Consider the following 18,440-nt stretch of genomic DNA (forward strand, 5'->3'; position numbering starts at 1 on the left):
AGATAGGGCAGAGGGGTTGGAGGGGAAGGGAGGGAGCATGGGGTTATAAATGATAGTGGAATATTATGGTCATTATTATCCAAAGTACAGGTATGAATACACAAATTGGTGTGAATATACTGTGTATACAACCAGAGATATGAAAAATTGTGCTCTATATGTGTAATAAGAATTGTAATTGTAATGCATTCTGCTTTCATAAATAAATAAATAAATAAATAAATAAATAAATAAAAAGAAACTTCTCCAGTTGCTCAGATTCCTAGTCAAAGTAAACTATTCCCTCTCTTTCTACAAAGGCCTTCCAAGAGATGTAACAGAAAGCCCAAGACAAACCTCTGTGAAAACATTAGAAGGAGTATATGACCTTTAGATCTTTGGATAAGCCCACACATGAACCTGACTGCATTTAAAGTAACATTTTCACTTGAAATTGTGTCTTCCTGGTTGGAGTTGTAGCTCAGTGGTAGAGCACTTGCTAGCACATGTGAGATACTGGATTTGATCCTCAGCACCACATAAAAATAAATAAATAAAATGAAGATATTATGTCCCTCTACAACTAGAAAAAGAAATTGTGTCTTCTTTAGAAAAATAGGAGCCATTATTTCTGCAAGGAGCAATTTGAAACAACACTCATAACAATACTACATACTAGGGTTTCCTAGATTCTCCATATGACCTACTTCACACAGAATGATAATGGATTTAAGGACAATAGTTCTGTAAGATGTGGCTATCTTGTTCACTTTTCCTCCTCATCTAACACCTTCTAGCTATGTTTTTTATTGATCTTTGAGTGAGGAGCTAATGGGGGTAAGACAGATGGCCCATCACAAATAAAATACAAAGGTATTTTGTGTTCTCCATGGAGGCTGGAAAGTAAGTCATAAGAGGTGCCTCCTAAGAATTCCCCAGTAGATCTTCACTCAGCAGGAGACATGGGGACAAGTTGACCTTATGATCTTCTGAGGAGAGTGAGTAATAAGTGTAGCTACAGATCCTAAGACAGATATGATATGTGAACTCTTTCCAAGCAGATGAATTGGAATGGACTGACAGAATCAAGCAGGAGAAAGAAGAAAGAGAAGAAATTTTAATTCAGTAAGTATCTATACCTAGTAGCAGTTTTAAAAACTAAATACATATGGGAATTGCCTGGAGAAATCTTAGTCAGTGGATGTGACATCCATCAACAAGACTGTGACTCAATAATTAATAGATGAGTGCTCGTCATTGGTATGTTTGTAAAGTTTCTTGGGTGCAAGCCAGGTGTAGTGGTGCACGTCTGTAATCCCAGCAGCCCAGGAGCCTGAGGCCAGAGGATCACAAGTTCAAAGCAACCTCAGCAATTTATAGAGGCCCTAAACAACTCAGTGAGATGCTGTCTCAAAATAAAAAATAAAAGAGTTGGGGATGTGTCTTAGTCGTTAAGAGTTCCTGGGTCCATTCGTGGTACAAAAAAAAAAAAAGAATAAAAAACAAGTTTTGGGTGTAGCCAGATGTAGGGCACCCTGGAAAAGAGAAAGAATAGAATGTAAATTTCTGGGATAGGAAATAAGAAAGGATGGGGATTGAAGTACAGACCACACCATTGGTCTCCACTGGTGAATATTCTTACAGTTTATGTTAAATGATTTGAAATTTATCGTACTTTAAGTGAACCTCAGGCCACTGATGAACCTTCTCCAAGCCCTCAGCTCCTAGAATGTGGGTGTCACTCAGAATGAAGCTTGCCATTCTTTCTGAATGTGTTGTTACTCGAAATGTAGGTATCCTTAGAAAGATGCTTCCCATGGTCACCATACTTAGCTCTAAAGAACTCAGGGATCCTGCCTTCAAGGAGAAGCAGGCCACTAAAGAGCTCTGGAACTTTTCTCTAAGCATTTACAATAGCTTATTAGTAAATCTAAACCACCTGCCCTCACAGAAACAGCAGTTGTTGTGAATGAAATTGGGAGAAGATTCATAGACCTAATGAAGGTAAAGCCTAGATTCAGGTCACTAGTGTGGGGAACAGAACTCAAATAAAAATGCTGGGAGGAGCCCACCTGTGGAAAGAACAAATAACAAGCACTGACCTTAGAAACTACTCCACCCAAGGTGATTCAATTCCATTAAATTAGCTTGTAGAGGAATTTGTCTCCCAAGACATAGTTATAAACAATTGAATAATTTTCCAATGATTAGAGGAGCATAACAGGCAGATGTGTTCAGATAAAGAGTGGGAGAGCCTAAATTGTACTGCTGTCATTCATTCCAGGTGACTCTAGGCATGCCCAAAGTTGTGTCTCCTTCAAATGCAACAGCAGAGACTTAACATCATTGGCTGAAATGAGAGTGAACAGTGCTAAAATCACCCAGCCAGTCAATAAATAAAGCAACAACCAACAAATGAAAATGAATATCCTGGGGAGTGGAGTAGTAATTAAAGTTTTCCAAAGTTCCTCCTATATATTTTCTAAAATATTAAATTACCAACAAAGAGGAAAGTATGATCCATACACTGGGGGGAAAGAAGGCAATAGTAACTCCTATGCAAGACATCAAATGCTGGATTTGAAAGGAAAAAAACTTCAAAGCAGTTGTTATCATTTTGTTCACAGAACTAAAAAAAAGTTGGTTTAAAAGGTGATAGAAGATATGATGATGATGCCACACCCAATAGAGAATATCAATAAAGAGATAGGATTATGTTTCCAAAGAGAGGCAAATAGAAATTTTGCAATTGAAACACAACGAAAGCAGTTTTAAGAGGGAAATTCATCACCTGGAGGTCATTCCTCAAAAAAAGAAAAAAACAACAAATAAATGATCTCACACTTCATCTCAAAGCCCTAGAAAAGGAAGAGCAAAACAACAGCAAATATAGCAGAAGGCAAGAAATAATTAAAATCAGAGTGGAAATCAACGAAATGGAAACAAAAGAAACTATTGAAAAAATTGACAAAACTAAAAGTTGGTTCTTCGAAAAAATAAATAAGATTGACAGACCCTTAGCCATGCTAACGAAGAGAAGAAGAGAGAGAACTCAAATTACTAACATACAGGATGAAAAAGGCAACATCACAACAGATACTACAGAAATACAGAAGATAATTAGGAATTATTTTGAAAACCTATATTCCAATAAAATAGAAGATAGTGAAGAAATCGATAAATTTCTTAAGTCATATGATTTGCCCAGACTGAGTCAGGNAAGGAGCTTGATATCAAATCAGAAACACGCCGTCTGATAGAAGAAAAAGTTGGCTCCGATCTTTTATACTAGAATACTGTGTGTAGTATGTCAGACACTGTTTTAAGCATTTTGTATGCAAAAAATAATTAGATAATTATAAATAACACTATTTTTCCCTTTTTACAAATGAGATAACTTACACAACAGAGAATATATGCAATTTTACAAAGTCACTAACCTAGTATGCCCAAAACACTAAGACTTACAGCACAGTTGTCTAGCTCTTAGCTCTTAGTTCTTAACAATAAACTATAATTTCTTCCTCATAGTACTGAGAGGGAATCACTAAAATTTGATTTTCTTTATGAATATGGTTAAATTAATAAATGCTTTTGTAATACTATATGCATCATAGAATACTTTAAAAAGAATGAGCCAATTTGTATATAATGACCATAAAAGAAAGTCTTATTTAAATGTCATATGAATAAAGTTAGACACAGATAAGTTTATATAATGGGTTTCCATTAAATATGAAAGCTCTAGTTTAGAGAAATATAAAGATTGAGGTGATGAAGCTCCAGAGACTATTCTATGGCTCTTATTCAGTCATTCCCAACTGTAGTTGCACAATACAGTCATCTTGGAGGCTTTAAAACAGACCAATGACTGGAGATTGAGGAAGGAGGATAGCAAGTTCAAGGCCACCTTCAGCATCGTTGTGAGACCCTGTCTCAAAATAAAAAGTAAAAGGGACTGGGGAATGTGTCTCAGTGGCAAATCTTTCCTGGGTTAACTCCCCAGTATTAAAAATAACCAATGACTAAATGAGGACCTAAGTTGGAAAATGAAAATCAAATCTTAGTCTTGAAGAAGGAACTTCGATGCTAATGTTTGTATCAAACTCTCCAGGTGATTATCATATCTATCTATCTAGGTTTTAAAAGTACTAGCTATATTTGTATAGTGTAGTTCCTGGAACTTTACTTTTCTTTCCTTCTCTTATCTCTGTTCAAGAAAAATTGAAAATATTTCACATTTTATCTAATTTGAAATGTATAAAAATACTTATCGTTTTCTCCCTTGCTTGTTAGTTTGTGACTTATTTGTCCCCTTACTTTGTGAGGTAGGCATGCCTTTGATAATGTCTGCATGAGGCAAGTTCCAGGTCACTTCCAGGACAGGAGTCTTTTGTGTGTAATCTCTATTCACTCTTTTGTTTTCCTTCTACAGCCATCTTAAAAAGAGACTCTTCAACAAGGTAGAAGTCGACAAGGGAGCAAGAGTGAGCAAGACAGCTGCAGTCTCCTTTTGCACAATGCTTCCTGAGGAAGGTAATATGGAGCATAAGCTGTAGTGGCTTATACATGTAGAATTGCTGGCAGGACTTTTCTAGGTCTTGTCCTTCTGATGAAACTGCTCTGCTTCTCTGAAGTATAAACAAAACCCTCAAAAGTGTATGCACCCTTAAATGCAATACAGGTGATGGTTGCCTTAAGCATTTTTCCATCTGTCTTGGTGAACATGCTTATTTCTTGTCCATATTAGGGGTAGAGGAATGAAGGGTATGCTTACCCTTAAGGAGGAATAAAGGAATATAGAAACTCAGGAGTTGTAACTGTTCTCTCTTAAGTGGGAGGATGCAAGAAATATTCCTTCCTTCCAATTCCATTCATTGAAACTTGATGGGGCTGTGTAAGTATTCTGAAAGTTTCTCTGCAACATTCTTCCAAGATACCTGAAGAGGTCCAATGGCTAACTTCTCACTTGAAGACTCAAGTTGCTTTTTTCATCATGTTGGCATTTCATCTTTTTTCTGGTGAATACCTTTTCTAATTCTGTATAGAGCATTTCTCATGCCCTAGAAAACGAAGGCAAGATTTGATTTCACCCAAGAATTGGTTGTTTGTTTAGTTTAATTTCTTTGAACTGGTTAACCAAGTTGAATGCAGTGCCCAGGCCCCTTTAAAATTACATTGATGGATTTCCCCTATATCATAAAAACAGAGGAATCATGTGGCAAATATGTATGGTATCTGAATGTTCTGGAGCATGGAAATTTATCTCTTTTCCCACCTCTGGAGCTAGGGTACTTCAGCTAATTCCTTTCCCCATTTTTGAAGTTCATATTCTCCTCTGGGTTTTTTTAGAATAATCTCAATTATTTAATGTCTAAGAGTTTTACTTGTCAACTCTAACATCAAATCATTTTATCAAGTCAGTCTGCATTGATAATTCTGGGGACAATTAGTCTACCTTACGGCTCTTGATTGTCTTTACTTTCCTTGTGAGGTAATTCATGATGGCCTTGGAAAATTATTGAAAAATAGAGCAGACAGTTTGACTCTACATTCTAATTAGTTCTCTTCATATTTGACTGACCTTATATAAGTTGTTGTCTTTCTGGGGCGCCAGTTTCCTCATACATAGAACATAGGAAACAAGGAAAATGATAACTTTGAGAGAGGGTGTTAATGTTTTAAAAAATATAATATATATATACATATATAATATTTTATATAATATATTGGAGTTAGCAAAAATGTAAGATCAGCACTGCTGATTTTAGAATTAAGAATCAGTTTTGCAATCTTGTTTCCATATATATCAGTGACATAGGAGGCTCAGTTCACGGCACAGTTTCCTAATTGAAAGACCTGCATCCATTTCTTCACACAATAGGTGGGACTATATCAAAGAAGACACCAGTCATTTAATCCTTTTTTTTTTTTTTTTTTGCAGATCCTGTATTGCCTCAGGAAGCTGATGATGAGACAGAGGTAAGTTACTTTTAATTTATAAGGAGTTGGAAAATATTTAACGTTAAAAACTTCAATATTCACTGCTATGACAGAAACAACTCATTATAAAGTGAATTTAAGTTGGTATCTTTCTGTAGGATAAGATACAGCACTCCAGAAGTGGTTTTACTCATGCAGACAGTACTCTCTATTTACTAGCTGTATAGAACTCCATCATGCAGAAGTACAAGAGTTAATCCAATCTTTTGTATTTCAGTGTTTAAATTGTTTCCAACATTTGCAGTGACCTTGTGGATATGTATTTTTGAAGTAAATTTTTAGATAAGGAAATGGTAGGAAAACATGTAAAAATATATGGGGTGTTGTTAGATATTATCACGAATTTTACCACATGGGAAAATAAGATCCTCCACAAAAGTCATCCTAGTTTGCAATCCCACTAACAATGATGACTGCACCTTGGTCCTCACAGCTTTGCCAACAGGATATACTATCTTTTTTTAATTTTTGTGGATATCGTGTGTGGGAGTGAAAATTTTATTTGTATTTCTCTAATCATAAATGAAATGGGACATATTTTCATGTATTCTAGATCCATTTTTTTCATGTTCTATAGGATTTTTTTTTTTTTTTGCTTATACATTCTATGTACATTATTCTTGGGATTTGGTTTTCTATTGTTATTTTGATACATTTTAAATGTATTGAAAATGTGCCAGGGTCTTATAACTTGATTATAGGGCTTGTTTGCCATGTGAATATTTTTATGTAGGTTAAATTTGGTTATTGAGTCAGATTTAGAAAACTTTCAACCATCTGATTTTAGAGGAATTCACCCTTGGTAGTATCTAGTGTTTTTGTTATTTCATTTTGTACTTAACTTAGACATGTTGGGAGTTATTTTTAAATATAGTATGTGGAACATCTTCAACTTTAACTCTTTTTTTATTTTGGAAATGGAAATAAGTTTTCCCCAAATCATTTATTGAAATGTCCACCTTTGCCCCAGTGCCCCTTCATCATATATTAAACTCCCAAATGCCCTTAGTCTACTTAGGAACTTTCTCTTCTCTTTTGTGCCCGTTCTTTGAGTTGTAGCACATTTTCAAATTCTACAACTTTTATACCATGTTTCAACATCCAGTAGAGCAAATTCACCCAGCCTACAGATTTTGTTTTACAACATTTTCTTGTTGATAAATGCTGTTTTTCCCTGTAAACTTAAAGGTATCTGTTTACACTATGTTAAAGATGTTTCGTCATCTTATCTGAAACAGATATCTTTCCAATTTTCTAAGAATATTTTTGTTTTATTCAACACTGTTTATCATTTTTCAAGAGATTTATGCACTGCCTGTTAAGTACATTCCGAGCTACTTTGTCTTCTTTGTTGTCATTTTAAAGAGGTGCATTTGACATGAATTTTATCTTCCAACTGACTATTTTTTGTAAATAAAAAGACAATGAAGTTCTATATACTAATTTTATATCCTGGTAATGTATTGCATTCTCTAATAGTTTGATTTAATTTTAATCATTTCCTCAATCATACTGTTGCAAAAGATACAATGAGTAACTTTACTTTTTGATTTCTATTTCTTATGCCCTTTAATTGAGTTCTCAAATACAATATTAAATAATATTGGAGATAATGAACTTCTTTTTTTTTAACATTTTATTTTTTTCTATTTGGCAAAAATGCCTTCAGAAGGGGGCTGATTTAATGATGCACGAGTGTACGTATTAAGGAATTGTCCACTAAATTCTATATTCTTAAGTATTTTATTAGGAATTTATGTTGAATTTGTCAGTATTTTTAACATATTTATAGATATGAGCAAATGATTTTTTTCTCCTTAATATTATTAATGTTGTGTTGTATGAATGCCTTTCTAATATTGAATTATTAGGAAAAGATCCCATTTAGTCATTGCTTTTTTAAAAAATCGTGTTTGATCCTGTTTACTAATATTTTATTCAATAACAGCATAATTTGAAAATGGTATTTTTTAATTTTTTTTTTATCAAGCTTAGGTATATATATGGTTTTTGCTTTGTCAACACGTTTAAATGTTCCTTAACTTTTCTATTCCCTGAAACAGTTTGTATGATACAGGGACTATGCTCTTTTGAGAGTTGGACTCTCTTTTGAAATACTTTGGGCTTGCCCATTTTTTGTATGTGATTTTACTTAGTAAATGCTTACACTTTTTAAGTGGAAACAAGTCTTTTAAGTTTTCTATGTCCAATGGAGTTAAATTTGACAAACTGTGTTTTGTAAAAGCATCCATTTCTTATAAAATTTGGGGGGGGTTTGTAATAAAGCACACAATATAGTCTTTATACTTTTTCTAAGTTATTGTATTTCAATAAATTTTGCTTCTTAGTTTACATTGTATTGTTTTGACTTTTACATCTTTCTTCATTAATTTAGCTTGCTTATTTTATTTTTTCAAAGAACCTATTATTGATGTATTATTTATCCAATCTACTGGACTTACTTATGATTTTTCATTTTTCTAATTGCCTCTTTGTGACTTTTGTTTTTAGCCATTTGTCTATTTCTAACTTTTTCATTGGAAATTTAATTTTTTTCTTTTTTTCCATTTTTGTTGATATTGATAAGTACATAAAGGTATGAGTGTGATTGCTACTTTAAATGCATCAAATTGATTCTAATAAGGCTTTTTATCATTCAATTGTATTTTAGGAGTACTCTAACTTGAGTTTTTATTTTTCCTTTCATGCAAGTATGTTCTAAAATATTTTTGTTTATTTCAGGAGTGATGAACTTTCTTTTTGTGTTTTTTATTTTTGTTGTTTGTTTTGTTTTTGCTGTGCTAGGAATTGAACCCAGGACCTTGTGCATGTGAGGGAAGCACTCTTCCTAGCCCATTTGTTTGTGTTTTTAAAATTTTATTATTAATGTCCTATTTTATTCAATCATGATTAGTATGTCATTTATTTTAACTACATGAAAATTACTGACTATTCTTATCGTCTAACATAGAGGCTTTTTTTCTGAATGTCCGGTGTGTCCTTGAGGAGAAAGTATATTCCAGATTATCAGAATATCTCATTCAACATATATACATAAATCTATAATTATATTCTTTAGTCTGTGTATTCTAACATCTTTCTTGTCCAATGACGTGTCTTGAACTGAGAGTGGTATGATACAGTCTTCTGTTATCATTGTATTCCCTTCTTTGAGTTTTTGTTTTATAAATGTGCTTTTCCAGTTATGTAATATTTAGATATTTATGACGTTTTGTCTTTCTTCTTAATTGTAGGCTTTAGCATTCTAAAGTACCCTTTCTTATCATCTTGAGTGGCTTTTACTTGAACTCTGTTTTGTCTGATTGTGAAGTACACTCTGTGATTTCTCAATTCTGTTGTTCACCACATAATTGTGGTAAAGTTTATGCTATTTTTTTGCAAAAAGTGGGGTGTGATCATTATTTATGTGTTGGTTTTCTTTTAAAAAAGTGCCTGCATTACTTAAAAATCATTTATTATTAAACTGTTATTAGTGCAAGATTAAGATGAACAGAATACTTCTTTGTACACATTTATATAAGGGCAACAATTATGCGGTAAAATACGATTTATCCTTGTCCAGTATACATTTGCCTCTCTTTAGTTTGAACTTTTAATTCACCTCATCTTGAGTTTATAGCATATTAATATAGCCAAATTTAAAATCTGTTTTAGTTAGTGAATTCAATCCTTTTTCAAGTATTGATATAATAGATAAATTTGGTCAAAATAATTTTGCCATATAATATATATTGCTAAAATTACCTTTTGCTATCCTTTCTTATTGGTGTTTATTTCCCATGTGATTTTTTTCTTTGTTTTTATGTACTATAAAATGTTTTTCATTTAGAAAGACTTCTTCTGGTAATTACTCATAGTTTTATTCATTTTTCAATGCTTAGGGTTCTCTTTTTTAAAAAAAATCATATTTAATGAACAGAATATTTATATAATTATATACTTCATTTATATAATTATAATTTATTTATTAAATTATTGATTTATTGTGCTACTGGGGATAAAATACAGGAGCATTCTATATCTGAACTATATAGTTGGCCTCTTTTATTAAATTTTATTTTGAGATAAGGTCTCATTAATTTAACCAAGCTGGCTTCAAACTTGCAATCCTCCTGCCTTAGCCTCCTGAGTAGCTGGAGTTACAGGTGTGTGTCACAGTGCTGGCTTACAAAAAACAATTATTTTTCTAGTGTGTTTCTGATTTGTCAGTGTGTCATGACATTTATTCTTTCTCTCATCTATTCCTTATACACAAGTAATGAATTCATTTAATTACTTTTATTTATTTCCTCTTCAATATAAGTTGCATTTTTTACTTTTTCATGAGATATTTTCCACATTTTTTCCACTTGGGTTTCAGGATTAAATAAAAGTTAAATATATTAAATGCTCAAAAATCAGTTCTTTGATTAACTTTCCTCAATAATCCCTTATTTGGATAAAACCCATTATTAGTAAAATGCTAAAATAGGCTCAGTGTTGCTTAAGTAAGTATAATTTTTCTATTGCCTTAATATTTGTTCAGCTTTATTCTGTATTAGGGCCCCTTGTAATTTGATATTTATTCCTGAAATATTTTCACTTTAACTTATATCCTTTGCCTGAATTCAATTGAGTGTTGCTTCACGCATATTTTAAACAAGCAATATTGGTTCTAGAGTTCACATTAGGTAGAAGGATTTTTCTTCACATCCCCAAAAGTTTGCTAGTGACTATTTAACTCCTTTCATTATGAACATTTCATGAAAGGTTTATTTTGTTTTATGATTGTGTACTTTGGAGGTTAGGGGTTACAGCTTTAGGTATTTGGGTCTCAATTTTTTGTTGTTTATTTTTTACTTAAAGAAGATTTACATAGATGGAGACCACATTTTTTCCTAAATTTTCATGGACACAATTGTTTGGTAATGTGGAACCCTTTATAGGTTTCCTAGTAAAGAGTGCCCTCTTCTGACACTATAGAAAATGTGGTTATTTGTGTGTGTGTGTGTGTGTGTGTGTGTGTGTACACGCAAGCGCACGCGCATGTTTATTCTTTGGACTGCTTACTTCTCTCTTGAACTGCATTATTCTAAACTTCCTCACATGCTTCTTTTACATGTACCATTTACATTTTCATTTCTTCCTTCCCTCTTTGTTTTCAACTTTCACAGAAAAGGAATGTCTTTCTGAAATTTCCACCATGATTCTTACTTGGTTTTTAATTTCCTCCCTCCAAGCATTGCCTTGTCAACCAGGCTTTTTTGATTGTTTTTTAGTTTAGTTTTGTTTTATTTTTGTAGTTGTATATAGACATCATGCCTTTATTTTATTAATTTTTTTTATGTGATACTGAGGATTAAACGCAGTGCCTCACATCTGCTAGGCAAGGCCACTGAGCTACCGCCCCAGCCCCTTGATTGTGAATGGTGGTGGGCAGATCACTCTGTGGGAGAGTTTAGCTGCACCTTAGGTTCCAGGTCTCCACTTCTCTCTTTGCAGTTCTCCACCTTCTGTTCTTTGTGAGAAGTTTGATTGCACTGGAGTTTAAATGATAATCTTATCAAAATTTGGTTATTTTTGTACATAATGATAATGTCAAGTTAGTAGCTATTTTTTTTTGTCTTCTGGCTATGCTGAATACAAATGATTTATGTAGTTTTATGAGTTTTTCTTGTTAATTAGTATAATTTTTAAAGGATTCATAGAGATTTGGATAGTCTTCATTACCTTTAGTCTACCTGAAAATTAAATGCATGTTTAAAAATATTACCTAAATTTCTTCTGTGTGTACTTTTCTTAATAAAGTTATTAAAGCATATTCTTCATGCCATAAAATTCACTCAATTAAAATTCATGATGCAGTGATTATGTGGAATATTGAAGATTGAACCCAGGAGCTCTTTCCCCCTGAGCTACATCTCCAGTCATTTCCATTTTTTTATTTTGAGACAGTCTCACACAGTTGCTAAAACTGGCCTCAAACTTGCAATCCTCCTGCCTTAGCCTCCTGAGTCACTGAAATTACAGAAATGTGCCACTTTTCCCAGCCATAATTCAATGATATTTTTAAAATTAAATTTATCAAGCAGCAAAATTAAATTGTGATACAAACTATCACATTTGTAATACTGCAATTAGATTCCAGATACATATTTACTGTTCTTCACATTCCCTGCATCTCCCACTTTAGGAAACCACTAATGTAGTTTTTGCTTATAGGTTTACCATTTTTAGACATTTTATGTTAATTTGATTGTACAATATGTGATCTTCATGATTGGCTTTATTCACTTAGTATAGTGTTTTCAAAATTTATCCTTACTGCTACATGAATCAGTACTTCATGAATAATATGTCATTGATTGATCACATATCAAAGTTATTTATCCATTCATCAATTGATGGGCACTTGAGTCATTTCCACTATTTGTCTATTATGAATAGATTTAAAGGTCCCACTGCATTATAACAACCAGGAAAGCATAATTTAAGGATCTACCCATCTACATACATTGTAACAAAATAATTGACCAACTAATTCAAAGAGATGGTCTTATGTGTGATTAGAAGTTTTATGAGTTTTTCTTGTTAAAAATTAACAAGAAAAGGCTTGTAAGGCTTTAGTATAAATCCAAACACCCTAAATAAAATGTTAGCATGCAAAGTACAAAGTACATCAATATATAAAAATATTGTGAAAATGTAACAAAATTTTCTTTAGTAGCAATCAAATTAGCACACAATGCATTATATACTAAGGTTAAACATTACATCTTTATAATTCAATAAACAATTATAAAAGCTTTCAATGAATGTAACTTATATTTGATAAAATATTTTTTAAAAACTGGAATCTGTTATGGTGAATATAAATTTCAAAAATATCTAAAATTTAACAGTACAAAGTTTTAGTATTAACTACATATATGGTGAAAATACAAAGAAAAGAAGGTGAATGACAAATATAAAATTGAGACTAATGATTAAGTCTGAAATAGGAGTGGAATAGAATTTAAGGAGAGCAGCTGGTAGAGCTGCAAAAGTTATTAAAATGTTTTATTTTTCATTTGGTTTCTGATTACAGGGAGGTTTATTTAGTGATGGATCTATAATAAAAACATACAGATTCCTTATTGTCATTTTCATGTATGGTGCTTAATAATAACATTAGGAAGATTATTTTCAGATGTATCATCTCTATTTATACCTTTGTTGTTTCTGAATTATACAGCCAGGCTGTAAAAGTTACCCAAGACTGTTTTTTGGCAACAAGTCAAAGAGTCCAATTTGTGCTTCTGATGGCAAAACCTATGATAATTACTGTACATTTTGCCATGCAAATAGGTAAGAGCACACTAGTAAACATTTGCTTCTCTTGGTTGAACTAACAGTCCAGTATGCTAGGAACTACTATGTTTCTCTTCATCTACAACCATATACACAGTGAAAGAGCTGTTTTATTCCTGTTAAAACTTGAACAGACACACTTCAGTTTTAACCTAGAACTTCCACGTCTGAAAGTAGGTTAGCTTGAGCCATAGATATAGTACTGGCTTGTTTTCAAATACTTAAAATCAATTAACCATACTTCACTGAATATCATCTTTTATAATTACTAGAAGTAGACCAATAGATGTCAAGTGGGAGACTCAAGTAAACTGTGGCTCTCTCTCCTCTCCTTCCTCAGGTCCTCAGGCAGGACTGAGAAAGAAGCCCCACAGCAGGACAGAGGACACGTGAAGGGTCTGGTGGGTAGCAGGGTACACTGTGTAAAGTCGAGTACAAGAGTTCCACTTTATATCTTGTTTAAATATTTAGTTGTGGGGAAGCTTTTGGACTGACTTCTTGCTCTTTGTTTTTCCCTTTTTTTCTGAAGAGAACATAATAGCAAAATTACTTTAAAACACCTTGACAAATGCTAATCCTTGTGTTGTGGCGCTAGCATTCAGAGGACTCCTCTTATAATCCTGATCTGCTGTTGGATTCAACAGAACATTAGCCTCTAGGGTCTTATTAAAAGTCCTAGATGAGTAGGTGAATCCTCTTTTGGAAAGCCAGGGGAACCTATAAGGATTGGGAAATCCTTGTAATTTTCAATCCTCTAATTTCACACTTTTACTTTTGTCTGTTCAAATATTAGATGAAAATATGAAAGATCATTAGTTTAATTATATATTTATATCCTGAAATAGAAGACATTTTTCAATCATTAAATACTTTTATTGCATGTTACATAGTATTTACTTTATTAAAATAAACTTTACTTTTGTGATTATGCAGTGTGGTCACACACACAGGTGAAGTGTCAGGAAATCTACTCAGAGCAATGTTTCCAAATTGACTTTAGTGTATATGAAGAGTATAGGTAACTGAGACCCTCCCAGTTCTAATGGATCAAATCTTCAGTTGAAAGCTCTGGTACTTCTGGAGAAATTTTAACCAGTGACCTAGGTTACACACTTTTGTTCCTAAAATAAGTTTAGCATTGAAAGAAATGCAAATTCTATACCAAAGTGTGGGAATTTTTTTTTTTTTTTTACTATATTTGTTAGGGTACAGGGTAAACCAATAGAACAGACACAAAGAAGCATATACAGCTTAATCAATTTGTGATTTTAACCTATTTCTCCCATAATGGTTCTAAAGTGGGCACAAAGACTTGGGTTGGAAGAAACTCTACTCTCCATGACTCAGCTCTTCCATTTTCAGGTAACACATGTAGTAGTCCATTCATCTCTGTCAGTCAATGAGGATGGTGCTTAACTGTGAGCCCAAATACATATTTAAAATCTATTTTACTAAACAACATAGAATTAATCTTCAAAGACAACATTATTTCATAATCACTATGTCAAGCACTATTCCATAAATATTTGTGGTAATGGAAGGGTGAAAAATATGAAGACTATTTACTTAGCATCACAAGTATTACTCTTTATATATCCATTAGAATGAACTTTATTGTGCAACCATAACTTGTCCTCTGATATATTTGGTGTTAACCAAGTTTTTTTTTTTCTTTTGTATAGATCTTGTACAAGATGTGCCTTAGCAAACATTGATATAGTTACACAGGTATTTGTTCCTTGAGAGTTGACATGTTTATTAAACATCCAGCATATATCAGAATCTATGCATACTGCTAGACAGTAAACAAAGCAAGGTATGGTTGCTCCCCTCAAGGATCTGACAGCATATTATCTGACAGTCAAATTTATTTTCCAATAGTAAATGAGCAACTACTCAGTACCAAGAGCTCTGCTGTACAGTTTCACAAATACCAGACTTTTAATTCTTGTCAACTGGAGATGTGGACACATGTAAGGCTTTTATCAACCTCAGTTTATGTGTCCCCTTATGAGATTCATAAAACTCAAAATGAAAATTCAAAATGAAAGGAAAACTGCATTTTGCTTTACAGACAAATGTAATTCCACCACCGGCTTGACATGGTACAGGGAAATTGTGTTTTATCTGAAGGGTAATTTGCTTTGAGGCAAACACAACCTTGTGCTTAGTTGAAGAGTGAAACAAAACCTTCCAGACAATATCATAAGTCAGAATTTTCAGATGACTATAATTTTTAAATATAATAAAGTGGGCAATAAACTGTTTTCAAAATTGAAATGCTTTGAGCTTTTCTTGTCTTAATCAAGAATAAGTTTCATTACCTGACTAGTCTTTCATCCTTGGCTAACCAAAAGGTGCAATTATACCTTGTCTGCCTCCCCTTGTCAGGTCTGTGATTACCCAGGGTTTTCAGCATTTTATTTTTGAGTTTCAAACTTCTTTACTTATTCTAAATGCAAGTTCCTTATCAGATACATGATTTTCACATATTTTCTCTGGACTTTCCCTTCCTTCAATTTCTTTCTTCTTTTCTCCCTCCCTTCTTTTCTTCTTCATTTTCTTTTCTTTTGTTCATTTTTTGCAGTGCTTTGGGATGAATCCAGTGCTCCATACATCCCAGGCAAGCTCTGTATCATGATCTATATCCCCAGCCCTTTCTTTCACTTTCTTGAGGTGCCTCTTGAAATAAAAAAAATAAAAAATAAATTTTGATAGTGTCTAACCTATCTTTTTTTATTCTTTTGTTGTTTATACTTTTGATATCATCATGAAGAATCTGCTCCCAAATTCAATGTCACAAGGTTTGCTTTTGCATTTTCTTCTCACAGTAATGTAATTTTGCTCGCTATTACATTTTTTTCTTGTTCTCATTTTGAGTTACTATTTGGTGTGAGATTGGGGTCTAACATTTTTATTTTTAACCCATTAAGTCTAACATTTTTATTTTTAACCCATTAAGTTTTCAATTCCACAAATATTTAAAGAAATTGCCATGCATTCACTACTCTTATTTTCTTAGGGGCTCCTTGAGGTACTGTCTCCTGTCTTACCTGCCTCAGAACACTGATGATAGCTGGTATACTATGGAACCTGAGAAGTATGAAAAACAAAAACTGTAGTTTTAAAATAATGAGATAGCATGTGCCTCAACCTCATACCTGGTTTAGCATGAATTGAGCAGGCAGAGAAAAAACACAACCTGCATCTTCTCAAAAAGATGAAAGAAACAGACTCTGCCTAACATTCTGACTGTCCTGGGACAATTACAAAGCACTGGCGTTTGTCTTGCCTGTCCCAGGGAGCTGACAGACTCTGGTATACTCTATACACCTGAGAACAAAGGTATTTGAAGCAGAAAGGTTCAAAAAGCTCCCAGCATCTTCCACTGGGCTGATTGGTAAGTGTATTCTCAAAATGAGGCCAGTCAGGAAAGACTGGGAAAGGTGGCTGGTTTACAAAATGCGCTGAAACAAACTCAAAGTCAAGAAAATATGACTTTAAAAAAACAAAGGAATAAAAAAATAGAACAAACAAAAAAATTTAAAAAGCGAAAAAAAAAACTCAGAAATTGACCAAAAAAAAAAAAAAAAGAAAAAGAAAAATATCCAGAAATTGACCCTAATAAACTGAATACATATGATTTACCTGACATAAAATTCAAAACAACTGTCTGAAAGATGCTCAACAAAGTGAGGAAAATAATGAACAAGAAAAATGAGAATTTCAACAGAGAAATATAAAAATGTACTAAACAGAAATCACAGAGCTGAACAATGCAATAACTAAACTGAAATATCCACTGGAGAGGTTCAACCACAGACTACATTAAAAAAAAAAGGATCAGTGCCCTTAGTTTGGGATGCTATAACAAAATGCCATAGCCTGGGTGGCATGTGAACAGCCAACATATATTTCTCGCCATTCTGGAAGTTATGAATTCTAAGATTGAGGTGCTGGCAGATCAAATGTTTGGTGAGGACTCATTTGTTGAAACAGATAGTATTTTATTACTATGTTCTCATATGCAAAAAGGCATGAACTAGCTCTCTATAGTCTCTTTTTTAATGCTTATCATAAGGGCTCCATCTTTTTGACCTAATCACCATCCTGTTCCATTATTTTGGAATATTAGGGGTATTATTAGACCAATGACTATTGGGAGCCACAAATACTCACACCATAGAAATAAGCAAATACAAAAATAGATATTAGAAATGATCCAATCAGATGATCATTAAGAAAAATTAAAGAAAAGGGGCAAAGCTTAAAAGGTTGATGAAACATCATCAATTGAATTAATATATGCATCATGAAATTCTACAAGAATAGAGAGTGAATAGAGGAGCTTATTCAAGGAAATAATGAATGAAAACTCCCCAAATACAGAGAAGAAAATATCTAGATCCAAAAATCTTAATGATACCCAAATAAAATTCAAAGAAATACACACCAAGATGCATTATAATCAATTGTCAAAAATCAAAGGCAAAGAGTAAATATTGAAAGCAGCAGGAGAAAAAAAATGACTTGTCACATATAATAGAAACTTTCAAAAGACTATCAGAAGATTTTGCTGAAGAAACATTTCATGCCAGAGGTAGAGGGTGATACATTCGAAATGCTAAATTAGCAACAAATAATATTATGACTAACTAAACTATCCTTTAAAAAGGATAACAAAGGCATTGCATTCCTTAGCTAATAAAAATTAAGACCTGCCTTATAAGAAATGCAAAAAAAAAATAATTCTTTAAATTGAAATAAAATTCTAAAGAGTAATACAAAAACATAGGGATACATAAAAGTCACTAGTAAAGGTAATTGTTACAAATAACAATGTAACTTACAATTATGGGAAATCACTTTTAATTCTAGTATAAAATTAAAATACAAAATTATTAAAATAACCATAACTATTTAAAGATATTGAGGACTATACAAGATGAAATTTACAGCTGATTTGTTGTTGGAGTATAGAACACAATTGAAATACACATTTTGTATCCTGTTTCTTTGCAGAATTCATCAAGGAAATATTTTTTACATATTTTTAATTTTCAATGCACTTTTATTTAATTAATTTATTTATATGTGGTGCTGAGAAT

General features: G+C 32.7%; 1 protein-coding gene across 1 annotated transcript in view; it reads left to right on the top strand.

The window, feature by feature from the left end:
* The first annotated feature begins 868 nt into the window (after window positions 1-868).
* Window positions 869-18,440, top strand: part of Spink13 (serine peptidase inhibitor Kazal type 13) — a 39,316-nt gene continuing 21,744 nt past the window's right edge. The window contains exons 1-3 of the mRNA XM_048811877.1: window positions 869-882; window positions 4,415-4,515; window positions 5,924-5,961. Of these exons, the coding sequence (XP_048667834.1) occupies window positions 869-882; window positions 4,415-4,515; window positions 5,924-5,961 (153 nt within the window). The remainder of the gene's footprint in view (window positions 883-4,414; window positions 4,516-5,923; window positions 5,962-18,440) is intronic.

This window comes from Marmota marmota, unplaced genomic scaffold (assembly GCF_001458135.2).
Source record: "Marmota marmota marmota unplaced genomic scaffold, marMar, whole genome shotgun sequence".
Classification (NCBI taxonomy): domain Eukaryota; kingdom Metazoa; phylum Chordata; class Mammalia; order Rodentia; family Sciuridae; genus Marmota; species Marmota marmota.